At 41.7% G+C, this 23921-nt stretch overlaps 1 protein-coding gene and 1 long non-coding RNA gene across 3 annotated transcripts; both read left to right on the top strand.

Moving 5' to 3' along the window:
• Positions 1-1239: 1239 nt before the first annotated feature.
• On the top strand, positions 1240-9777 carry LOC149243400 (disease resistance protein L6-like). 2 transcript variants are annotated; one of them, XM_089374499.1, is made up of 4 exons: positions 1240-1948; positions 2065-3142; positions 8068-8329; positions 8466-9777. In XM_089374499.1, exons 1-4 carry the CDS (start codon positions 1434-1436, stop codon positions 8510-8512), a joined length of 1902 nt encoding a protein of 633 aa, XP_089230625.1. In that variant the 5' UTR covers positions 1240-1433; the 3' UTR covers positions 8513-9777. The 2 variants fall into 2 exon arrangements, with proteins under 2 accessions (XP_089230625.1, XP_089230624.1); XM_089374498.1 differs by lacking the exons at positions 8068-8329; positions 8466-9777 and adding exons at positions 3235-3504; positions 3641-5691.
• On the top strand, positions 6120-8061 carry LOC149243401 (uncharacterized). Its single transcript, XR_016246693.1, has 2 exons — positions 6120-6792; positions 6983-8061. It is a non-coding gene; the product is annotated as an uncharacterized LOC149243401 (long non-coding RNA).
• Positions 9778-23921: the final 14144 nt, after the last annotated feature.

The following is a 23921-nucleotide window of genomic DNA, read 5'->3' as shown; positions in this document are numbered from 1 at the left end:
GGGTCTAAATAGTGGAGACATGTAGAGCCAGAATACTGAGCCCCCTGTAATGAAGATTTTACCGTGTGACGAAGATTTTACCATGCCTTATCCTTCAATTGTTTCCTTAATAAATACTGAGTAGTGACAATAAACTAATAGGTCTCTTCTACTGAGCATGCATTTGCTCTTGAAAATAGAACAAAATCATGCCCGAAATACCAAAATATCTTGGATAAGCAAGTTGAAATACTGAGCAGTGACAATAAACTGATAGGTCTCTTCTACTGAGCATGCATTTGCTCTTAAAAATAGAACAAAATCATGCCCAAAATACCAAAATATCTTGGATAAGCAAGTTTAAGAGATTTACGACCTTATTGCCAGAAGGGGAAGAAGAAGCCTTAAAATCTACATTATCAATCGAAAATAAACTAAAATTATTAATAAGACTAGAAACCTCACTATTATTAAGAAATCTAAATAAATCTAATTTAACTAATTAAAAAAAAAAAATTCAAATTTAAAACCTCCACACACACTCTATCTATCTATATATATATATATAAAAGTTAAATACATGTTTAATGACTCCACATATTTGTAAATTCTTTAATATAATACTAATGCATTAAATGAATAAAAATATCACCAACTAAATAATATTTAATATTTTAATAATTTAAAAAAAATACAATATTATACCTTTTTATATTTCATAATATTTTAAAATGTTATTTTGAATGGTTGAAAACTAACGTTTTTAAAAAATGCGTAATTTCATGTATTTTTAATTTGAATGCTTAATTTAATGCATAATTGAGCTTGGAGACCTCATCATGGTTTTAAAATTGAACTGCTATCGAATCAAACTGGTCGGTTCATTAGGTTTGGACGTACCAAATTAGGCTTGAACTGATTGGTACCAAATATTTTGACTTGTCATTTTGTCTGAATTCCTGTCACGCTTAAACCTCCGCAATTGAGCGTGTGGATCCCACACCCAACTGGATAGTGCTCGGTGCTCACGCGGTCGACGCAATTGAGCGTGTGGATCCCACCGTCTACACAGTTGAGCGTGTGGGACCCATTCACAAAGTGATATCTCTCACGCGGTCCGTGCTCCATGGCATTGAGCGTGTGGGTTCCACACACAAAGTGAGATTCCTGACTCCTCACCACGCACTCAAATGTAATGGTCTAGAGAGCGCCGTGGAACGCTTTGTTTTCTCTTTGCACCAGAATTCGTGCTGAATAAATATTGTCCTGACGCGGTTGATGGTCGGCCACTACACGCAAAAAGAGAAGAGAAGTGGGAACACCAATCTTTGGGTACATCAATTAGGGCAGAGCATCTCTCTGGGTTTTCCATTGCAATTTCTCTGCTACGCTCTGATCAACCTCCTCTGCAGTTTGGGTTTTTCATTATTTCTATCTGTATTTCCAAATTGGCAATGGCCGCCTCATCTTCCACCGCTGGCTGTGTCTCTTATGAAGTTTTCCTAAATCACCGCGGGCCTGATGTGAAGAAAACCTTTGTCAGCCATCTGTATCGTCGCCTTGTCTCACAGGGATTGAAAGTCTTTCTAGATCAAGAGGAATTGCAAGTGGGGGAGTATTTGACTTCTCAAATAGAAAGCGCTATTAGAACCGCCTCTGTCCATGTGGCGGTTTTCTCTCCTGGATATGCAGACTCTAATTGGTGTCTGAATGAACTCCTCCAAATGCTGGAATCCAGAAAGACGATTATCCCTGTATTTTACGGTGTCAAGCCCTCTGAGCTTAGGTGGACGCAGGGCAATCGTGGAAAGTATGCTGAAGCCCTACAATCACTGGCAAATAAGACGACTTATGATGATCAAACTCTCCAAAAGAAATTGCGATACGATTCCAGTACAATTGAGAGTTGGAGAAATGCTCTTGCTACCGTTTCACAAATAAGCGGTTTGGAGCTGGAGTCCTGCAATGGGTGAGAACTCCACCTTATCTCTCGATTTCGCGGTATTGTATTGCTTTATGTTTGGATAGATATATGTAAAGAATTTTTTCTTAATAGCTTTATTATTTTTTGTTGTGAATAACCAGCGATGAAGGGGAGTTGCTGGATCTAGTAGTTGAAGAGGTTTTGAAGAGAGTGAAAAAGACACCTTTGCATGTAGCCAAATATCCAATAGGTCTGGATGAAAAGGTAAAACATTTTGAAAATGAATTTTTATTGCAGCAAGAGCAGAGTGGAAAACCTCCCGTCCTGGGAATTGTTGGGTTGGGTGGTATAGGAAAAACAACCCTAGCAAAAGAACTCTTCAATCGAAAGAGTTCGGAGTACCCCAGATCTTGTTTTCTCTCGGATGTAAGAGAAAACGCAGGTAAGGGCACTTTAATTTCATTGCAGAGAAAACTTCTGAAGAGTTTGAGTGGATCAGATCCAGAAATAGACTGCATCGATCAAGGTATGGAGGAGCTTAAAAAATATCTCTCCTCTTGTCATGCCTTAATAGTTGTAGACGATGTAGATCAAGTTGATCAGATTGATTCACTTTTGCCAGATCAAACTGTTATTCGGTCAGACAGTTTAATATTGATTACATCTCGAAATAAAGATATTTTAATGAGCTCAGGAATTGAAAACTCGTCCATTTATAAGCTAACTGGGCTGAATGAACAACAGTCCCGAGAACTCTTCTGCTTCCATGCCTTCAAGCAGCCCAACCCACTCTCAGAATTTGAATCTTTTGTAAATAAGTTCTTAGAAGCCTGCAAGGGACTGCCTCTCTCTTTGAAAGTGCTTGGGGCACTTTTTTGTGGAAGAAAGAACGAATCTTATTGGGAAGACCAATTGGACAAACTTGAACGGATACTTCCCACAGAGATAAAGCGGACACTGCAAATTAGTGTGGAGGCACTCGATGGGGAGGAGCGGGAGATATTCCTAGATGTTGCATGTTTTTTCATTGGAGAAAACAGAGATAAGGCTGTCAAAATATGGGACGGGTGCAAGTGGAAAGGTTTTCAAAATTTGGAAGACAGGTGTTTAGTAGAAGTGGATAATGAGAATGTGATACACATGCATGATCACCTTCGTGATCTGGGAAGAGATATCGCCAAGGCTCCGGGATTGGTGAGAGGGATAGACAAACTTGATGAATTGTTGCAGCCATCCTCTGTAAGTGCTAAATCTTTCAATTTTTTATAAGTTATTGAAATCAAAATCTGTGTACAATTTTTAATTCTCCATCTTTTCTCGTCATTCAACAGGTAATAAGCGAAGTGCGGGGAATTAGAGATGTTTGGCGTGCAAATGGGGTTTCAGATATAACATTGCATCGAGGAATATTGCAACTTCCCTATAGCGAAGATGGTCTAGTGGAGCACATTTTGACAAGGGTGCACTTACCAGATCTCTTATGGCTTCGTTGGTACAACTGTCCTTACTCTTCTCTTCCTTCCTGGATTCCAGTGAAGAATTTGAGAGTTTTAGAAGTGCACGGGAAGCAATGGACATCACTGTGGGAAGGCGAATGGCAGGTGCTTGGAAATTTTTTGAGTTAAAAGCTTGTATTGTTGATTTGCATTTAATATGGCACCATGTGATTTTGAAAAAAAATGGAAGGGTTTGTGGATAGGAATCTTTATTATAGTTGAAACACCGAACATTTTGCAGGCACCTTTGCAGTTGCGGGATTTAGAGTTTCGAGGCCAGCTCTGTAATATTCCCAACTCTATAGGGCGGCTTCAGTTCCTCGAACGGATTACCTTGGATTCCGTTTATAATCCCACAATATCAAGATTGCCAGATGAATTTTGTCGTCTTCAGTCATTGAAGACCTTGGTGTTAAGCAACTGCATAAATATACGGTCACTCCCAGATTCCTTTGGTGATCTAAGAAACCTCCAACGCATCGACCTCAAAGCCTGGTTCAATTTGGAGAAGCTGCCAGAAACCTTTGGGAATTTAATTAAGCTTAAATATCTTGACTTGAGCTATTGCTCAAACTTAACCATGTCAAGCGAAACACTGGGAAATATAAGCACGTTTGAGCACATAAATCTGGAAGGCTGTGCGAAGATTGAAGTATTGCCTTTCAAAGTAGCACACCAAAGGTCGCTGGAACGATTATACTTGGCAAGGACAAACATAAAAGAATTGCCAGATGCAATTGGAGAGCTAAGCAATTTGGAAATTCTGGATGTAGGAAGCCCTTTGCTGGACACGCTGCCTCCTTCGCTCGGTGACTTGAGGAACTTGAAGACATTGAGACTGGATGGTTGCAAAGAATCGAAATGTTTGCCGGCTTCCGTTGGACAGTTGACTCAGTTAACTCAGTTGGATATAAGGAGGTGTCCCATAGGCGAACTCCCCCCTTCTCTAGGTGACTTGGGAAACTTGAAGACATTATGTCTATATAATTGCAAGGAATTGAAATGTTTGCCGGCTTCTGTTGGACAGTTGACTCGGTTGACTGAATTGACAGTTAGGGAATGCCCCATAAGCGAACTGCCTCCCTCTCTCGGTGACTTGAGGAACTTGAAGACATTACACCTCCTCGATTGCGAGGAATTGAAATGTTTTCCGGCTTCTGTTGGACTGTTGACTCAGTTGACTGAGTTGATAGTTTGGAACTGCCCCATAAGCGAACTGCCTCCCTCTGTTGGTGACTTGAGGAACTTGAAGGCATTAACTCTAGGTTGTTGCAAGGAATTGAAATGTTTGCCGGCATTTTCTGGGCAGTTGACTAGGTTGACAATAACGAGTTGTCCCATAAGCGAACTTCCCCCCTCTCTCAGTGGCTTGAGGAAACTGGACCTGTATAATTGCACGAAATTAAAATGTTTGCCAGCTTTTGGACCGTTGACTCAGTTGACTGTTGACCGGAGTTGTGCCATCAGCGAACTCCCCTAGCTCCGTGACTTGAGGAACCGGAAGGTGTTGTCGCTGTTCAATGAACACAAGTTAGAAGAGCTTCCAGGGCTTGAACATTGGAGGTCCTTGGAGGAGTTGGAAGTAATTGATTGTGTGAAGCTAAAGAGCATAAGAGGGTTGGCGCAGTGCACAAAGCTTCGCACCCTTTGTCTTGGTGGGTGCTCTGAGTTAGAGGACTTGGAAGGTGTTGAACATTGTACGTCTTTACGTAGTCTCTATGTCAGAAGTTGTCCAGTTGGGTGGGGGAGTAATGGAGCAGCTGCAGCAACGATTGAAAGGGGGACTCTCTTTCGTATTATGAAAGGGGGATTCTTGTTTCGCATTGAATAGCAATGTGAAAAAACAGTTTTGCAATGAAATCATTACCATCAGTCTTCCAAGAGTGGCCATTAGTGATAATGAGCAGCTACATGTGTATATTTTATGGCCCTCCAAGATTTGCACTAATTAACTAAATGCGTTCACCAATGATTGATTATTCGGATGTTCTTTCGTTAGCAGTGCAATGGAATACATACTGTTAGCTGTCGGAATCGGATTACGACCCGTTGATTATTATCGTTAGTTATCAATTTTTTTTTTAATGATTAGAGATTCATATATAATAAATAGTGGCGTTGTGTATATCGTTATTTATTAAAATTTTCAACGGATTAGTGATGGAAAGATAATAAATAGTGTTATTGGAGTATGATTTAAAATGTTTTTGTCTGATTAAAAGTTTGTAATTTTTGGATATAAAAATAATATCTTAAGATTTAAAAGTATGATTTTTTTTTTTTCTTTATGCATGAGTTTTTTTTTTTATAATTGTGATTTGTAAACATGTATTAGCTAATAGAAGCCCACAATAATTATCCCCATACTTGTATGACAATTAGGTTAGGATAGATTTTAAGGTTGTGTAAAAATAAATAAATATAAAACTAAAAATAAAATTGAAGTTTCATCACTAAAAATTAAGATTCTAATAATTAGCTTTTCAAAAATAATGAAATGTTGGTAGTTAAAATTTTGGACAATTGAAGAAAATATTAAACCATTTAAATGAAAAACATTAAACCATTTAAAGAAAAAAGGTGGAATATTTTTATTTCTACTAATATTGATAAATAAATTTCAGAATAAATTTTAACCAGGGTTACAAAGTAACTAGTATCTGCTTAGTTTAAATATAACTTAATTAAATTAAAAACAATAAAACATAAATATTTCATCACAAAAGTAAAACAACTAATAAAATAATGTATTGGTGAATGCCATGATTAATTAATATTGTTTATATTAATGTATATACACTTTAATATATATGTGTGTGTATTATATTTTTTATTAATATATATTTTTATAATTAAATTGATCAAAAATGTGTTTTTAATATAATTAGGCTGATAGGCCTTCTTATGCATCAACAATCGTCAAACACTTTTATTCTGGTCCGTTAGATCAGCTGAGACACTTTCAACAGTTGATTTGAACCTTTGAATAAATGCACTAAAAGATATTTCTTTGACATCTGGCTACATTATAATGCTTTTTCCCATTTATGTTATTGTTTCCGTTTTCGTCTGCACTTTGATGGCTTTTTGCCAGTTGAGTTGCCTTCTTTTCACCTCTGAGTTCTGGGGTGCAGTACGCAGCATACAGCGCATTCCAAGTTTCACTACGGGAGCAACTTTACATCTATTAACGATGCCAAAGGATAAAGCAATTCGAAGTTCAACGCTTTACCCTTAATAAATCTTCTGCCAACTAGTTTTCATGTGTTTTAAAATGTTATTTGCATGATGCAGTAGTAAAGAAGATCCCTCACACTCAGCCGTAGAAACAACGATGCCTCAGAACGATGCCTCAGAAGGGGCACTGAAAACGGATCCCCACTCCGCTCACATGTAAGTACTCCTAGAAATCCCTCTCAACTAGATTTCGGTATGGATCTATTTATTTAACTGCACGTTCACATTCTAATTATTATAGTAATGGCTTGCGAGGATTGATTTTCAAACACATTTTTTTTTCATTCATTCATGCGATTCGTCTATTTTAATTAACTTGATTCTATTCTTCTACATACTTGTGCAGGTTTGTTCTTTGTAACAACCGAGATCGATTCAGCAAAAGGTTAGTAGTTCCTTGCCTGTATTTCCTGTTTATTTCCGTGGCATGGCTGCATCTTCAAGATGGGTTTCTGAGCAAGATGAGTTCTTCTCAAGCGAGCGTGTTCGAAGATATCTACATGGGTCTTTGGACATGGTCTTCAATTCTCTAAATTGGCAATTGGCTCCATGGTATGTTTGCATCTTCAAGATAGGTTTCTGAGGAAGATTTTGACACTTTCTTAATGCAGAAAGTTTTATGTAATGGAATACCAGCAAATTGTTTGAGCAAAATATATTCCCTGTACATGTTGCAGAGTTTGAGATGTCTCATTATCTGCCACTGTATATATCCCATTTTATGAATGTTTTATGTAATGGAATACTAGCAAATTGTTTGAGCAAAATATATTCCATGTTGCAGAGTTTGAGATGTCTGGTTATCTGCCACTGTATATATCCCATTTTATGAATGAAAGCATGGCTCCCAGGCCTCAGCCAAAGTGTGACCTAGTGTGTTGGATATAGCTATGCAGTACATTTCTGGCAGATAGTGGCCATGGAACAACAGCAGCAGATCCTGGAGTTTAGTTTTCAACATTAGTTTCTCAGTTTGCCTACTTTTGTTTAAGCAAAAATATTTGGTTGTTGCTTCAAAATTGTAATGAGCAAAAACACTGTAGAATCCAGGTAGGAAAAAATTGTAGATTAAAATTGGTTGGTTTTTGTCTGAGTAGAGTATCTGTGGACTCTTAACAACATGCTTAGAAGTGATATAAAAGCTTTTACATCATAGCCATTTAGAGAATTTAACAGGAAACCAGCTCTGCCCAATATTCTTCCATTCTTGTTTTGAAGCATAACATTTTGTTTTTCACATAGAAGTACTCCCTAAACCCAGAACTTATGCGGACCAGAATAATCAGAAGGACATGGAAGAGGTCAAACAATTAACTTTCTCCCTATCAAATATTCCGAAATCCACAATCAACATAAAGATGCCCCTCCCCGGTATAAAATCAAAATCTGTGTACAATTTTTAATTCTCCATCTTTTCTCGTCATTCAACAGGTAATAAGCAAAGTGCGGGGAATTAGACATGTTGAGCATGCAAATGGGGTTTCAGATATAACATTGCATCGAGGAATATTGCAACTTCCCTATGGCGAAGATGGTCTAGTGGAGCACATTTTGACAAGGGTGCGCTTACCAGATCTCTTATGGCTTCGTTGGTACAACTGTCCTTATTCTTCTCTTCCTTTCTGGATTCCAGTAAAGAATTTGAGAAGTGTATGGGGAGAAATTGACATCACTGTGGGAAGGCGAATGGCAGGTGCTTGGAAATTTTTTGAGTTAAAAGTTTGTATTGTTGATTTGCATTTAATATGGCACCATGTGATTTTGAAAAAAAATGGAAGGGTTTGTGGATAGGAATCTTTAATATAGTTGAAACACCGAACATTTTGCAGGCACCTTTGCAGTTGCGGGATTTAGAGATTCAAGGCGACCTCTGTAATATTCCCAACTCTATAGGGCGGCTTCAGTACCTCGAACGGATTACCTCGCGTTGCCATAATCCTCACACAATATCAAGATTGCCAGATGAATTTTGTCGTCTTCAGTCATTGAAGACCTTGGTGTTACCCAGTTGCAAAAATATAAAGTCACTCCCAGATTCCTTTGGTGATCTAAGAAACCTCCAACGCATCCACCTCTCATTCTGGTCCAATTTGGAGAAGCTGCCAGAAACCTTTGGGAATTTAATTAAGCTTAAATATCTTGACTTGAGCTATTGCTCAAAGTTAACCATGTCAAGCGAAACACTGGGAAATATAAGCACGTTTGAGCACATAAATCTGCAAGGCTGTGAGAAGATTGAAGTATTGCCTTTCAAAGTACCACACCAAAGGTCGCTGGAACAATTATACTTGTCAGAGACAAATATAAAAGAATTGCCAGATGCAATTGGAGAGCTAAGCAATTTGGAAATTCTGGCTGTAGGACGCCCTTTGCTGGACACGCTGCCTCCTTCGCTCCGTGACTTGAGGAACTTGAAGACATTAAGGCTACATAGTTGCGAGGAATTGAAACGTTTGCCGGCTTCTGTTGGACAGTTGACTCAGTTAACTGAGTTGGAAATACAGTGTTGTCCCATAGGCCAACTCCCCACTTCTCTAGGTGACTTGGGAAACTTGAAGAATATAGAGCGTTGTCCCATAGGCCAACTCCCCGATTCTCTACTCGATTGCGAGGATATGGCGAAGAATGGGAGAGGAGAGATTTTTTCTTGGAAGCCAAAGAGTATTGGTAGCTATAGAGAGAGAGACCCAAATTGGTTGTGTGATCTAAACCATTGAAAACCTTGTGAACCTATAATCAATATTTTGGAAAACTTGAATGCAAAATATAGGTGTGTTTGGTGATAACTAAAAAAACCATTAAGAGAATTCCTCTACCCGAGTTAGGATGTAGAGGAGAACTTTGTTATTTGTTTGTGTTGTGCATATGAACCACATGGAAAAGGATGATCACTGAGGGATCATAGGAACTAGTGAAGGGGCCTCCCTTCGCGTTGTGCATGCCTCAATCACCATACTTGTCGTGTATTGAGCACTGACTTGAGGCTCGAGATGTGACATCCTTATTTCCCAACCATTGAAGGAGATTAACCTTCAATCTCTACCCTAAATTTCCCCTTTGGTGTAACACCCTAAGTGGAGTGTCCTCTAGACATCAGAACTAGCTCAGGGATGGCTAGCTACAAGAGATTTGCATTGTTGTTGTGCCTACAATAGGGTGGAGAGTGGAACTCCCTTATTTAGTTTCTAGCCATATTAAGAATAATAGATAAATGTATTTATATCCTACAAATGAACTGTAAATGTTGTTCAATACTTTATGTTTATATATGATGCTCAATTCACTGTGTATGTGTGCATTTGTAGGATGAAAACAATGGTATTGTCATATTGAATATGCATTATTAGTGTGATGAATATATAACATGGATTTCCTAACTATTGAATTTCATTTCTTTATGAATATGAATGTTGTGTGAAATGGGAACCTTTCCTCCATGTTAAATGTGAATATTATGTGATGAACATCGAATGAATTAGAGTTTAGCCTTGGTTTTGATGACTATGGAATGTTTATATTCTTGCTAGTAGTCAATTGTGAATATGTGTGATGTGTGGTGTGTCACCCAACTAAAAGGAATGATAGGCTGTGGTCCTATTTATTGTGAAGTTTTGTGTTAAAAATCCCTATTTTTCATGATTTTGAACCAATTCCTAGTGAGTCTGAATCAATTTGTATCAATGGGACTAGGCTCTTGTTGATGTCTCTTCTAAATAGGGGAAAGAGTTAACCACCTAGAGCTTAATTTTCAGGTTTCCTTTGAAGTTTTATAGAAGTGGTACTCCTCTTTTCACACACTCAGATATTCAAATAACTCAAATATCAAAATGTAAATATTTAGCACATGCATCTGCGAGTGGACTAGGTTATTTGAAAATAAAAATAAAACAACGATAACATAAATAGATGTATTTTCAAGATTCATTCCATTGCATTCATCCATTCACATATCATGAGGGGACACATTTTGGAGCGAATTCAATAGAAAAATAAAGAGATCATGGTCAAGATATTCAAAGAGCTATAAAATGCTTTCATGCATTTAAATTCATAAGGGAATATGAAGAGATTCACGAGATTCCTATTATTTATTAGGAAGTATTAGAACCAAAAATAAGATTCTATCTTGAAAACAATTTGTTGTGAGAGTCAAAAAATAAGTTTATATAATTTTAAGTTCTAAATAAAGTTAAGTGCTTAAATCATTTTATAAAATCTTGATACCTAATTAAAATTTAAATATGTTCATCCCTAAGGGACTAGGGTTGGGCTCCCATAGACCAATTAACATAAGGGTATCTAGAAGAAGGAAATATGTTACAATAAAGGATTGGATTTACAAACATATAAGACATTTCATAAAGCTGGATCATCAAAGATAGGGAAGAAAATGGGGAATTCATTCAAAATTGAATAAAGAACACTCACAAAACTGCAAAAGGATGATGACTAGAATGAACTGATCATCTTCCTATAGTTGTTGTAGAAGCATGTATTTATGTGGTCTTCAGAAGATCATTAATTTAACTACTCATGCACTTACTCAATATTAACAATTTTGTTAAGAGGCCTTTTAAACCACTCTTCAATGTAATCCTTTATTAGAGGGACTATTATATATTGTTAAAATCTTAATCAACCACATTTTCTCTGTGATGGTTATACATTACCTCTTGTCATATGTGTAACAACCCCGGGTTAAATTTTCATGTAATAAAGGATAAGAAAGGTAAAAATAATAAGAGCAAGGTCATGGGACACATATTCCAAGCTAAATGTTGGGAAAACACTATAGTGGGCATCACTTGTGGTTCAATAATGACTATGGAAATTGTCAAAGGTAAAGAGACAATAATTGACATTTAATTATGAGAAACAAGGAAAATAGGAGAAAATGAAGGTGAAGAGACACTGATTTGCATGCAAGGAAATTAGAGGAAAATGAAGAAAAAGAGAGGCATCAATGATAAAAAGGGATCAAAGAAATAATTCACAACTTTTATCAGTTTAGCTTTTGGCTCTCATACATTCTAGCACACTTAGAGAATTCTTGGAGCATTCCAACATTCACTTGGATTTGGAGAAGGAAAAGCAAAGGAAAAGTAAAGGAAAGAAGAGGAAAGCAAGGGAGCGCAAGGAGAAGGTTGGATCAGAAGCTTCAAGAGGATGATTTTGCAAGTAACAAGTTGCATGTGTGATTTTCTTGCTGGGATGTGAATACATGGCACATGCATTTGTTCATTTTTTTTCATTGGCATGGGGTTTTCTTGGTTTGACAGTTGTTTCAATCTTGCCTTGTCATTTCCTGGATAGTCATGGTGTGATTGAATTCATTCTTGGTTGAGATTTGTATTATCGGACAGTTTCAGAATCGGGTGAGGTGGTCTCAGGAAAATCCCAATCGTTGGGGGTGGAGATGGTTTTCTACGGGAAGCCCTTGACACGCGGGTGGAGAGAGGAAAATTTCTCAAGGAATGGTGAGGAAATTCTAAGGCACCCAAGCTTGGTTTGGTTTTGTGATCTTGGGACTAGTTTAGGTGAGATCACAATAGCTTGAGGGTGGAGGTGGTTAGCCTATGGATTCATTGTTTGATTATGCCTTGGTTTATACCATGATATCCCACATTCATGTTTGGAATATGGCATAGGGGTGATTGGCTGGCAGAAAGCTTTAGTTCAACCCAATCTATGGTCGAGTGGTTGGTGGGCTCCAGTATTGTAGCAATAATGCTACAACTCCTGGAGCTTCCTATCTCTAATTTTATCAACCCGGTAGTTCGTACAAACTTGGAAGCGACAGTGCTATATGCACAAGTACTAGCTCTTGTCGCAGCTGTCACTTGGTCAGCTGGCACAAGTCAGCTAGGGCTCAAGCCAACTTCTATAGGCTCACAGAAGAAGCTTTATGAATGATGGACGAAAGCTAACTTAAAGAAGACTAATCTAGTTGCAGAAAGGAACTGAAAGCCAACAAAGCATGTAAACCCTAGTAAATCCTAATTTGACTAGCTAGACCCTAACTATGCAAAACTGTGAATGAAACCACTACCAATAATGCCATTACTTGCTGTGAACTGAAATACATACATCTAGGCTACTTGCATCTGGAAAGACATGTTTTTGTATTTTTTCATTAAGTGGTTGGATTTATTGTGATGATGCTTTTGATTAGGGTTTGGTTGTGCAGGAGCGGTTGGAATGGAAGGAAAGCATGGGCAAGGTCAGGATGGCTAGGGGAGGTACCAGAGGGTCTCTAGCATCGATCCACAGAAGTCTACCATGTTCGGATGCTCAGCAACCGAGTTTGCAGGCTTCTACATGAAGTCTGCAGGGGATCCTACAGGAAACTCAGGGATTTCTACAGGAAGTCTGTGCAATTCTACAGGATGTTTGGTCGTGGAAGTTTTGGGAGATGGTGAAGTGTTGGAGTGGTGTGGGGGGATAGGTGAGATGGAGATGGAGCTGGTGATGGCTCAAGAGCAGAAAAATCAGATGGAGGAAAAGTGCATGCAGTGGTTTGATGGTTGGAAGGATGGGATCAACGAAAGTGTAAGTAAATGGAGCTAAGTGATTAATGGATGAGTTGGAGGGTAAATGAGTTGGACAAAGGCTGGGTAGGTGGATTGAGGAGAGATCAAGACGAAGAAGAAGAAAGTGGAATGATATGGAGCAGCGTAAATGAAACAAATGACTTATGCACCAAAAACGAGAGTTCATTAACCTATGATCACTGTGCCATGAAACCTATGAACAGCAATGGAAAACCAAGAAATGAAACTCGTGCATGGGAGTGAAATGTAGAAGTATGATTAAGTATCAAACGTGCATGGATGGATCTTCAACGAAAATGTCTATGTTGCAGCTTGCATGGAAGTGAGAAGAACTGCGTTTCTTTTTGGTGGTTGGTTATGGACTGCACCCCAATCCCTAAGAGAGATGGCAGTGAGCTTGAACAACCTTTTGTTGGAGCTCCAATAAATTATAACTATCCTCCTATCTAATCTAAGCAACTGAAACAAATTCACCATAAACTAATCCTATCTAAGCTCATGAAAAGGACTAAATTAACAGACTGTAAATTCGAATTGCATGTTAAAGGAAAAACTCAAAGTGTTGGAACGAAATGCAAACGACATTACAACACCGAGGAGATCTATTGCTCTCAGGTTGGGCCCTAACCTGAGAGCTATAGCTCCCTTAGAAACTCAGAATGAGATCAAAATCTGCCTGCCTTTATTCATAAACGAAAGTCTGATGTCATACCAAAACTGGCTTACAAAAGGAACAAACACCGAGGTGTAGCTCGTACTTCCAAATTACAAGAGCAATACAAAAGTTCAAAAAGCTCCTATCCAAGGCTACGACCTCAGTATTTATGCAAAATGATCATCCAACAGGTGTCCTTGATTTGTGGAGCTCGGCTGTCCAACTGAAGGTTAAACTGCTGATCCTGTAGGACAGTTATAACAGCTGTTCCTGTAGAACAGTTATAACTGTTGTTCCTGTAGAACAGTTGGCTGCCTCTAAGCTCGGTGGGGAGATGGATTGGAGCTCGGAGCTATGGTGGGAATTACGAGGAAGGTCCCCAAGACCGTGGACATCCTCTCCTAAAAACCAGTAGTGCCACCTCATTGTCTCCTTGTCTCCTTTTTCGTGGTCTTTGCTCCCTTTTAATGCCAAAACCTGAAATCACCATGAATTAGTCACGTGGATAGAATGCCTACCCTTCTTCCTACAAACAACACGAATAAACCAAGAAATGAATGCATAAGCAATAAAAAATGAATGGTTTGAGCAGAGCAAGTAGGCCAAATGAGCCCAAATTGTACCAAAAATTGGGGCTCATCATCACCCCCCAGCTAAACCATTTGCTCATCCTTGAGCAACTTAGTCCAAATCCTCATCCTTCATTGCTTTCACTGCTTCCCTTGCATCCCAAGGTTCTGTGGTAGTGTCTTCTCTGTGGATATGAAACCCTACTTTCCTGTTCACCTCTTCCCATTGTTGACTGTCATCTTCCTCTGTATTGCCTTCAGTCAGTCCTAGCAGTAGTGGTGGGCTGAGTTTAAGGCCAATCCAGCTGGCCTGGAGGCTTTGCATGGATTTCTTGTAAAGTTCAACCCTTGCCAAAGCTTCCCTCATCCGAATGGGGGTATGGTACTCTCTGATTTTCAAGTTGTGTGCCAGGGTATTCCATCTGCGTGCACATGCTTGGGTAGCACTTTCTCCCAACAACCTTTCCATGTCTTCAAAGTGGGCTATGGCTTGGGCCTGTTGGTCCATAAATCTCAAGGAAGCTGTGGGATCTGTAGCCAACTGTTGGTGGGCTGAGATGAGTGCCACCGGATCCTCTAGTTCTGGTCGAATGAACAGTGGTTCACTCACTTCTCGGTTCATGACCGATTTTGCTTCAGCTGCTCTCTGATCCTCATGGTTTAACCATGAGGCGAATGCCATCAATTGCATATCACCCAAGGCAACATTGGGATCCCAGGAGACTTCATTAGGCAAAGCCAAATTGTGGAGGTAAAACTCTGCTAATTTGGCTTTGTCCTCAGACGAACTAGTACTGCACAATTCATAAAATTGTTGTGGGTTTTGGATATGTGAAATACCTCTTTGTGCCAAGGCGTTTATTTGGAACTGCAGCCATTGATCTTTTAAGAACAATCCATAGGATTTTGAAGGTGTTCTTCACTGAATTGCCTCCATGGCCCAACTGGCTATGCAGGTCAATTGTGCTTCTTTTTGTTGCAGCTGTTCTCTTAGGGCTTGCACTTCAATTTTTGTTTGCTGTTCTGCTTCCGTTAGAAGTGTCATTGGCCCTTCAAGGCTGGTGGTCAGCTCCTTTTTGCCTTGTTGTTCATTTGTGATGTCCTTGGAGGATGTTCCTGCCCCTGCCTTTAGTTCCTGTAGCTGCAATCTCAGTTTCTGATTTTCTTCCTGTAGAAGCACACGTTGGCAATTAGCCACATGTTTAGCCATGGTGAATTCACTCCTGACCTCCTTGAGTTGCTCTTGTAAAGGGCCTATGTCCGCCACACCCTTTGATTTGGCGATCTGCATCCATGTGTGGGAACGGACTCTTTCTTTCTTTAGTTCAAAAAATAGAGGCACAGTAAATTTCTGCGGTATGATTTTGCCCACTTCTAAAAAGGTGTAGTATGAATTCAGATTAGGTGAAGCGCTAGGTTCTGGTATATGTTCTCTTTCTATCTGTTCAGGCGGTTCTACCTCACCCTCCCTTGGTGGTGATGAGGGTCCTTCCCCTTCCTTCTTTTCCGTTTCCTGTAGCCGGGCCAGAGTATCCTGTAGAACATTTTCAGCTTCCTGTAGCCGCGTTTGTTCAGTCAACAAGTCTAACCTTTCTTGCCACATATTTTTCTTTGGACTCCCCTTCTCGTAGGTGACTGTGATCCTGGAGGGTGACTTTTCTTTGGGAGAAGCAGGTGTATCTTTGATGACGATCGGGCTGCTGGATTGGGCCTGTGGCTTGCCCGTCTTTATCCTAACACTTCTTCGAGCCTTAAAGTATAGAGGGGTATCCCTCTTCCTCTTTCCTTTTGGCTTAGGTGGCGTGCTGAGGCCAGCTAATACAGCTGCTGCCTCCCGTGCCAGAATATCCACCTTTCTCTCCTTGGGTTTCACCTTTTCGGGGCTTCCTGTAGAAGCCTGTTTCTGCAATTTTGGGCTTCCTGTAGAAGCCTTTGTCTCTATTTTTGGGCTTCCTGTAGAAGCCTGTTTTTGCAATTTCGGGCTTCCTGTAGAAGCCTTTGTCTCCGTTTTTGGGCTTCCTGTAGAAGCCTGTTTCCCAACGATTTTCGGGCTTCCTGTAGAAGCCTTGGTCTTTGCTTTTGGGCTTCCTGTAGAAGCCTGCTTCTCAATGATCTTCGGGCTTCCTGTAGAAGCCTTTGTTTTTGTTTTTGGGCTTCCTGTAGAAGCCTGTTTTTGCTTTCTTGTAGACACAGGTGTCTCCACCTCCGCTTGCTTTCCTGCCTGAGTTTTACTTTTTGCTTTGGTTGTAGGGGCTGTTGAGGTACTTGGGCTGACGTGGACCACCTCAGCTTTGTCCATTCTGCTCTTCATCCTCTTTTCCCTTGCTGACAAGATAGGTGTGCCACCTTTTTCTTGGTCCTCCTTTTCCTCATGCTTCTTCCTTTGTTCCTTCTTCTGTACTATTGTCGGGGTCTCTTGGCCTTCTTCTTCCTGTTCCTCGGCCACTGTTTCTTGTTCCTCACCGCTGGAGGAACCCGTTTCTTCGATCATCTTAATGTCCCCATCTTTTGTTAAATTCCGGAAGGATTCCCATGAGAGGGGGACCTTATATGAGTGCAATGCATCTTCCACAAGAAGCTTGATCAACCCATGGTGGGCTATCTGATCTGGGATACCCTCTTTCAGCTTTGTGGCACACTCCATTAGAGACTGCAGTAGGTAATAAGGGATGCTCAGTTTTTGTTCTACAGGAAGATCAATTTGGTGCCTCAATTCAGTGAGCAGCCGGAAGTGATATGCATACATGATGCTGAAACGGCCTTCACAGGTGATATATTTCATGATTTGCAAACTGACTTCATTCCATGGTGGCAACAGGCTCGTTCTTCGCACTCCATTTTTGTCCTCAGAGAATTCTTCCTCAGGTGGAAAGAATTCTTTCTTTGCCTGCTGGCTCAGCTTCCGTTCTTCCTTATCCCACGGCAAACCCATAGGAAGTTCTGTGATCCGACTGATATGTTCCGGAGTGAGCTTGAGGCTTAGACCTCTGAAGTTCACTGTGGCCAGTGTCTGAGATTTAGGCTTCAGAGCCTGCAAAAATTCTTCGGCCACTTCATCATCGTAACCCTGCAGCTTATCACAAAAAGGCATCCATTGTGCTCTGGTGAAGAGCTCTACCACTGCCGGGTTTTCCCTTAGTTTAGTTGAATCAGTGGGTTCCCGTCTTATAAACCCACCCGGCATGATGAACACGGTCGTTTTAATTAAAGGTGGCAAATGCAAAAGAGATTTGGTCTATTAAGACAGAGCATGCACATAATCCACAAAATTCAACACAGTCTACTTATACTGACATCCTGTAGAACGACATCATAGGCACAACAAACAATAATTCCACCAATATCTTTATGACCAGACTGTGGACGATGGTCTTGCCACTCTTACTAACCAGTTGCAGGAATAGTTCAGGGTTACCTCTTTAATTGGCCACCTTTTTCGTGAGGCACCCGCTTCCCTGTAGAAGACTGCGTTCCTGTAGACTGCGTTCCTGTAGAACTACGTTCCTGTAGACTGCGTTCCTGTAGAAACTGTGTTCCTGTAGGAGAAGTGCGCAATTCTCGAGGAGGACTGTAGTTGGCCCGTGTTGAAGGTGTGCTTCACCGGCGTTCTGGTAGCCAACAGCTCGGCGTATCAAAGTGCAGAGGAGATCAGAATAGCCACCCGAGTTTGAAGTGTTGGATGATAAATGCATGTGCATGATCTAGCCGATTAGATTTTGAATCGGCGCAATCCGTGGCGCGGGGGATGAGCTGTCCCCGCGGGACCGTTGGGCAACGTCATCCATCATTCGCCTGCGTATTCACTTGCTGCCGCATCCATTCCCACAGATTTGCCGCCGCCTTTCCCTGTTAAACTCATGCTTCTGACGAGAGTGTTCTCACGTGCGTGCCGTTCATTCTCTTTGTCGTGGCCGCCACCCAAACATCCAATTACACTTTAACTAGCCGACGTGGCCAGTCGACTGGCCATACGGCCACTCAACCATTCAATTTTACGCTATGCAAACAATTTCAAAGTAAGATTCATGCGATTTGATGGAAGGAAGGGTTGAGACACTTACCTGCGTGGCTGCACACGATTTTTCCAGTTCTTGGACGATGGTGAGTGGATCTACCTGCTGCATGCGACTTACACAGACCCGGAGGCTCGTGGTTACAGGCTGCCAACGATGGAGTGGATGTTTTGCTTGCATGCGCCCGCGTTTCGTTTCAGATGGCGGTGCTGTGAATGGTATCCACTCGAGCAGGTTGAACTGTTACAGGATTCCCGCGAGGTGTCTCGTAACAGTCCTTTCTCCTTGGGTGCATGCTGCACGACGGAGGTTCTGGCCTTTCAATCACGTTCCCGGAGCTCTTGATGCCTGCGGTATGAGATCCCAGCATTTGTTTAACTTTGAAAATGGCTTTTCCCGCGAGAACTCATCGATCTTCTTTGTTGGTGCAGGGAACTTGGTCGCATGTCGACAAGGATGGTGGAGCAAGGTGACAACAATGTGCAAGGGTGCCAACAGAGGCTTGCATGCATCCAACCCAATCCATAGTCGCTAAATCTCCTTTTAAGATGAATTCTGGGCCGTCCAAAACTCCTACAGGAAGTTTCCTGTAGAACATAGAGCTTCCTGTAGAAAGTTCGGCCTTCCTGTAGAAAGTCTGTACTTTCCTGTAGAAAATCCGCACCTTCCTGTAGAAAGACTGCATCTTCCTGTAGAAAGACAGCATCTTCCTGTAGAAGATTCAAACCATGATAAAATTGCACATACCTTGAAAAAAAACATGGGTACCCTTGGAGGAGGTGCTGGTGAGGTTCCTTGACAGCATGATAAGGACCCTTGGCTTTGAGTTGAAGGCTCCCTCTCCTCCATAGAACATCTGCAACCTGCATGCAATTTTACCATATTTTGCTTATTGTTTTTTTTTTTTTTTTTTTTGAAAGATAACAGGGGCGCCTCAAAGAGGTTTTCACCCGTGCCATCTGCCCTGAGCGCCTCAGAGAGGTTTTCACTCAAGGATCTTTTTCAAACTTTTTTTTTTTTTTTTTTTGAAAGACAATAGGGGCGCCTCAATGAGGTTTTCACCCCTACTACCTGCCTTGGGCGCCTCAGAGAGGTTTTCACCCAAGGATCTTTATTTTATTTATTTTTTTTCTCTCTCTTTTTTTTTTTATCCTTCAGGGTATGCCAGAGGCAGAGGCAGAACCTTTCTCTATGACCAATACAGATTTCTCCATAGTTTTGATGAACTCTTGTCTTGAGAGAGGTCTCCTGTAGATCTTCAATCGATGCCCATTGACAAGCATGGGAATGGCTTCCTCATCAATGGTTCGAATGAGGACAGATCCATTGTCATGGCATTTCTCCACTGCATATGGTCCTAGCCATCTGGTTCTCAACTTCCCCTTGAAATCTTTGTATCTGGAGTCATACAACAAAGCCCAATCTCCCGGCTGAAATTGCTTGTCATGGAGATGTTGGTCATGCCACACCTTTCTCTGAAGTTGAACCACTTCTGAGTGAAGGAGGGCTTGCATTCGGTGCTCATCCAGGCCATTCAGCTGCAGTAGCCTTTCTTGTTGTGCATGGCTGAGATCTAGGTCCAGCTGAGCTGCCATCCTCAAAGTGTTGTATTCAAACTCAATGGACAACAGAGCTTTCTTCCCATAGACCAGCTCATACGGTGTGAAGCCGGTGGTGGTCTTCCAAGTGGTGTTGTAAGCCCATGTGGCTTCAACCAGGTGATCTGCCCAGTCCTTTCTGCTGCTGCTCACCACCTTAGTCAAGATCCCTTATAATGCTCTATTGGTGATTTCCACCTGCCCATTTGCTTGAGGGTGATAAGGGGTGGAAGTCCTATGCTTGATCTTGTGATGAGTTAGGAGATCTTCAACCAGGTTGGAGGTGAACTGGCTCCCTTGATCGGTGACCAGCTCTCTTGGATAGCCAAACTTATAGAAGATGTTTTCTCTTAGGAACTCGGCCACCTTTTCTTCTGTTGCTGCTTTGATTGCTTTGGTCTCTGCCCACTTTGTCAAATAGTCAGTACACACAATGATGTAAGTCCTTTGCCTCGAAGAGGGGTTGATTGGGCCCACAAAGTCCATGCCCCACTTCTCAAATGGCTCAAGAGTCACTTGAGGTTGGAGAGGCATCTCATCCCTTTGGGTCGGTTTCCCCATTCTTTGGCATTGGTCACACTGACTGACATATCTTCTGACATCTTGATGAAGTGTGGGCCAATAGTAGCCTGCCTGCAGGATTTTGAAGGCAGTTCTCTTTGCTGCAAAATGTCCTCCACAAGGCCCATCATGACAAGTGAGGAGGATATCAAAGACTTCCTCCTCCCTTACACAACGCCTTAAGATCTGATCGGGGCCAAGCTTGAACAGATTGCCCCCGATCCAAGTAAATGAGGCACTTTTTCTGATGATTCTGCTCTTCTCTCTGGAAGATAGGTGTGGAGGGAACTGTGCTGAAACAAGATAGTTTGCTATATCAGCAAACCATGGAGAGAGTACTGAAATAGAAAACAGATGTTCATCGGGCATCTGGTCATCCACTGTTCCATCCTCATCTGCAGAAAAATCCAATCTAGATAAAAAGTCAGCAACAACATTTTCTCTACCTGGTTTGTCAACAATGGTCAAATCAAACTGCTGCAATAAAAGTAACCATCTAATAATACGAGCATTCACATCTGGTTTATTCATTAAATATCTAATAGCAGCATGGTCAGTATGTACAAAGGTCTGGTAACCAGTAATATAATGTCGGAACTTGTTCAGTGCATGGACCACAGCCAAGAATTCTTTCTCGGTTACAGTGTAATTCAGCTCAGCTTTGGACAAGTTTTTGCTAACAAAGTAAATGGCATATGGAAGTTTTTGCTCAACTTGTCCTAAAGCTGCACCTATGGCTTTGTTCGAGGCATCAGTGTGGATGTGGAAAGGTAGGGCCCAGTTTGGACCTCTCAGGATTGGGGCTGACACCAACTTGTCCTTTAATTCATTTAAAGCCCTCTGACAATCGTCAGTCCAATTAAACTCCACATCTTTTGCCAACAGGCCAAACAATGGCGAGGCTAGCTTGCTGAAATCTTTAATGAATCTCCGGTAGTATCCTGCTAATCCCAAGAAACTCCGGACATCCCTTACCTTTTGAGGAGGTGGAACCCTCTTGATGAGAGCAATTTTGTTAGGATCCACCTGCAACCCTTGACAAGAAATGGTATGGCCTAGCACGGTCCCTTCAGTCATTAGGAATTCACATTTTTCAGGACTAAGGGACAAGTTCATCTCGGTGCATTTGGTTAGGACTTTTCCCAGATTGGACAATGCTTCCTGGAAGTTGGCCCCATAAGGAGTAAAGTCATCCATATAGATTTCTACTGCATCATGGACCAGCTCCGAGAAGATGCTCAAAACAGCTCTCTGAAAGGTAGCAGGAGCATTGCATAGCCCAAAGGGAAGGACTCTATAGGCAAAGGTACCCCAAGGACAAGTGAAGGTGGTCTTATCTTGGTCTTCCGGGCTGATTTGGATTTGGTTGTACCCGCTAAACCCATCCAGGAAAGAGAAGAACTTCTTTCCTGCCAGTCCATCCAACACTTGATCTATGAAAGGTAGAGGGAAATGGTCCTTCTTGGTAGCTTTGTTCAACTCTCGGTAGTCCACACAGATTCTCCATTTCCCATTTTTCTTGGGAACCAACACTAGAGGGGACACCCATTCACTATCTGAGATGGGGTAGATGAATCTGGCATCCAACAGTTTTTGCAATTCTTCCTTGACAATGTCCTTAAGGGCTGAATTCATTCTCCTCTGAGGTTGCCTAACCGGTTTACAATCCTCTTTGATGTATATATGATGGGTACAGACCGAAGGATGGACTCCTTTCATTTCCTTATAGCTCCAAGCAAAAGCATCTAGGTGGTTGGCCAACAGGCTACACAGCTCCTTTTCCTGGGAAGGAGATAGGGAGGAGCTGATCTTCAATGCTTTCTCAGGGCCGAACTCCACATTCTTGACTCTGGGAGTAACAGGGTTGGTTGTACAAAGATCCACTAAGGTGCTGGCTTGGGCATCCTCCACCAATTTCTCTAAGGGTAGTGCACTGGAAGGTGGATTTTGGATCAAGGTCTCGATCAAGTCATCCTCGGTTGGGGGTTCTCTTCTAGTGGTATCTAAGGTGCACAGAGGTGCTGAGTACACCTCGTCTTCCTCTCCTTCTTCCAACCAGAGTGGTAAGTCATGCTCTAAGGAGGGTTGGGCAGGAGGGTATAGGACTAGCTGCTTGGACATGGGACCATTTTTGATGGTCATGTTTCCTGCACGACAACTTATGTAAGCATCTGCAGTAGCTAACCAAGGCCTTCCCAAAATGAGAGGATATCCAGTAAGTTTGGCCTTTGGTTGCAGAACCAGGAAGTCTGCAGGGTATTCCCAAGAGTCAATAGAGACCAAGACATCCTCCACAATCCCTTCGGGAGTCACGGTGGAGCGATCTGCTAATTGCAGTACTGTCGAGGTCTTCCTCAAGGAACCCTGAAGATTAAGCTTAAGCATGGTATCCCTGGTCATCACATTAATGGCAGCCCCCAGATCAATCAAGGTGTGAGGTATAATGGTGCCATTGATGTGAACATCTACTACAGGACTTCCAGGATCTAGGTACTTTGGGCAGATGACTTGTCCTAACATAAGGTCAGACAGTTGTCCTATGACATTGATAGTTGAGGCATCTTTCTTCCGTCTGCCTGGGTGTTTGAAACACTTCTCCTTAACCAGTTTGTTGTATATTGGCACATCCTTGATGGCTTGGAGAAGTGGTATTTTTACACACAATTGCTTGAGCTCACCCAGAAGCTCATCCTCCTCTGGGTTGGGTTGTGTGGCTGTTAGTCTCTCAGGAAAGGGTGGAATAACCTTTGGTTCACTTTCCTGTTTATCTTCCTCATCCTCTGGGGGAGGAGGTTGGCGATCTGGTAGAGTCTTTCCAGATCGAAGATTGATCTCCTGGATCTCCACAGCATAGGTAGGGCATGAGGTTTCCCCAGTGTATACCTGCTGGGCCTGTCTATTGTTGGGGTTCGGTTTCGGTTGAGCAGGCATTTGAGGTTGCCTTGGAGGAGCAGGAGGTAATGGCTGAGGTTGAACTGGTGGTGGAGGCAAGATGGCAGGAGGAGTGTTGTACTGGGGCCTCCACCCCGACTGAGGTGCATTCCATTGAGGCTGTGGCTGGGCATGTGAGTGATATGAATGAGAAGTAGGTTGAGTGGGGTACTGAGGTGGATAAGACCATGGAGGAGGCATGGACCATGAAGGATGAGCAGGGGTACCCCAGGAAGGCATAGGAGTCGATTGGTTGGGGCTGTAATAAGCTTGAGATGCCCCTTGCATCCCCTGCTGATAAGGTCTAGATCCCTGTGGCCTCCTTTGGTTGAGGTAATAGAGAGGTTCAGTGGGAGCTTCTGTCCCTTGGTACATGGCTTTAAACCCAGGTAAGGTTGGACACTGAT

The sequence above is a fragment of the Pinus tabuliformis genome, chromosome 8 (genome assembly GCF_031772625.1).
Source record: "Pinus tabuliformis cultivar Carrire ecotype Pingquan chromosome 8, CPIR1, whole genome shotgun sequence".
NCBI lineage: Eukaryota > Viridiplantae > Streptophyta > Pinopsida > Pinales > Pinaceae > Pinus > Pinus tabuliformis.
This window is presented reverse-complemented; position numbering and strand designations above follow the sequence as displayed.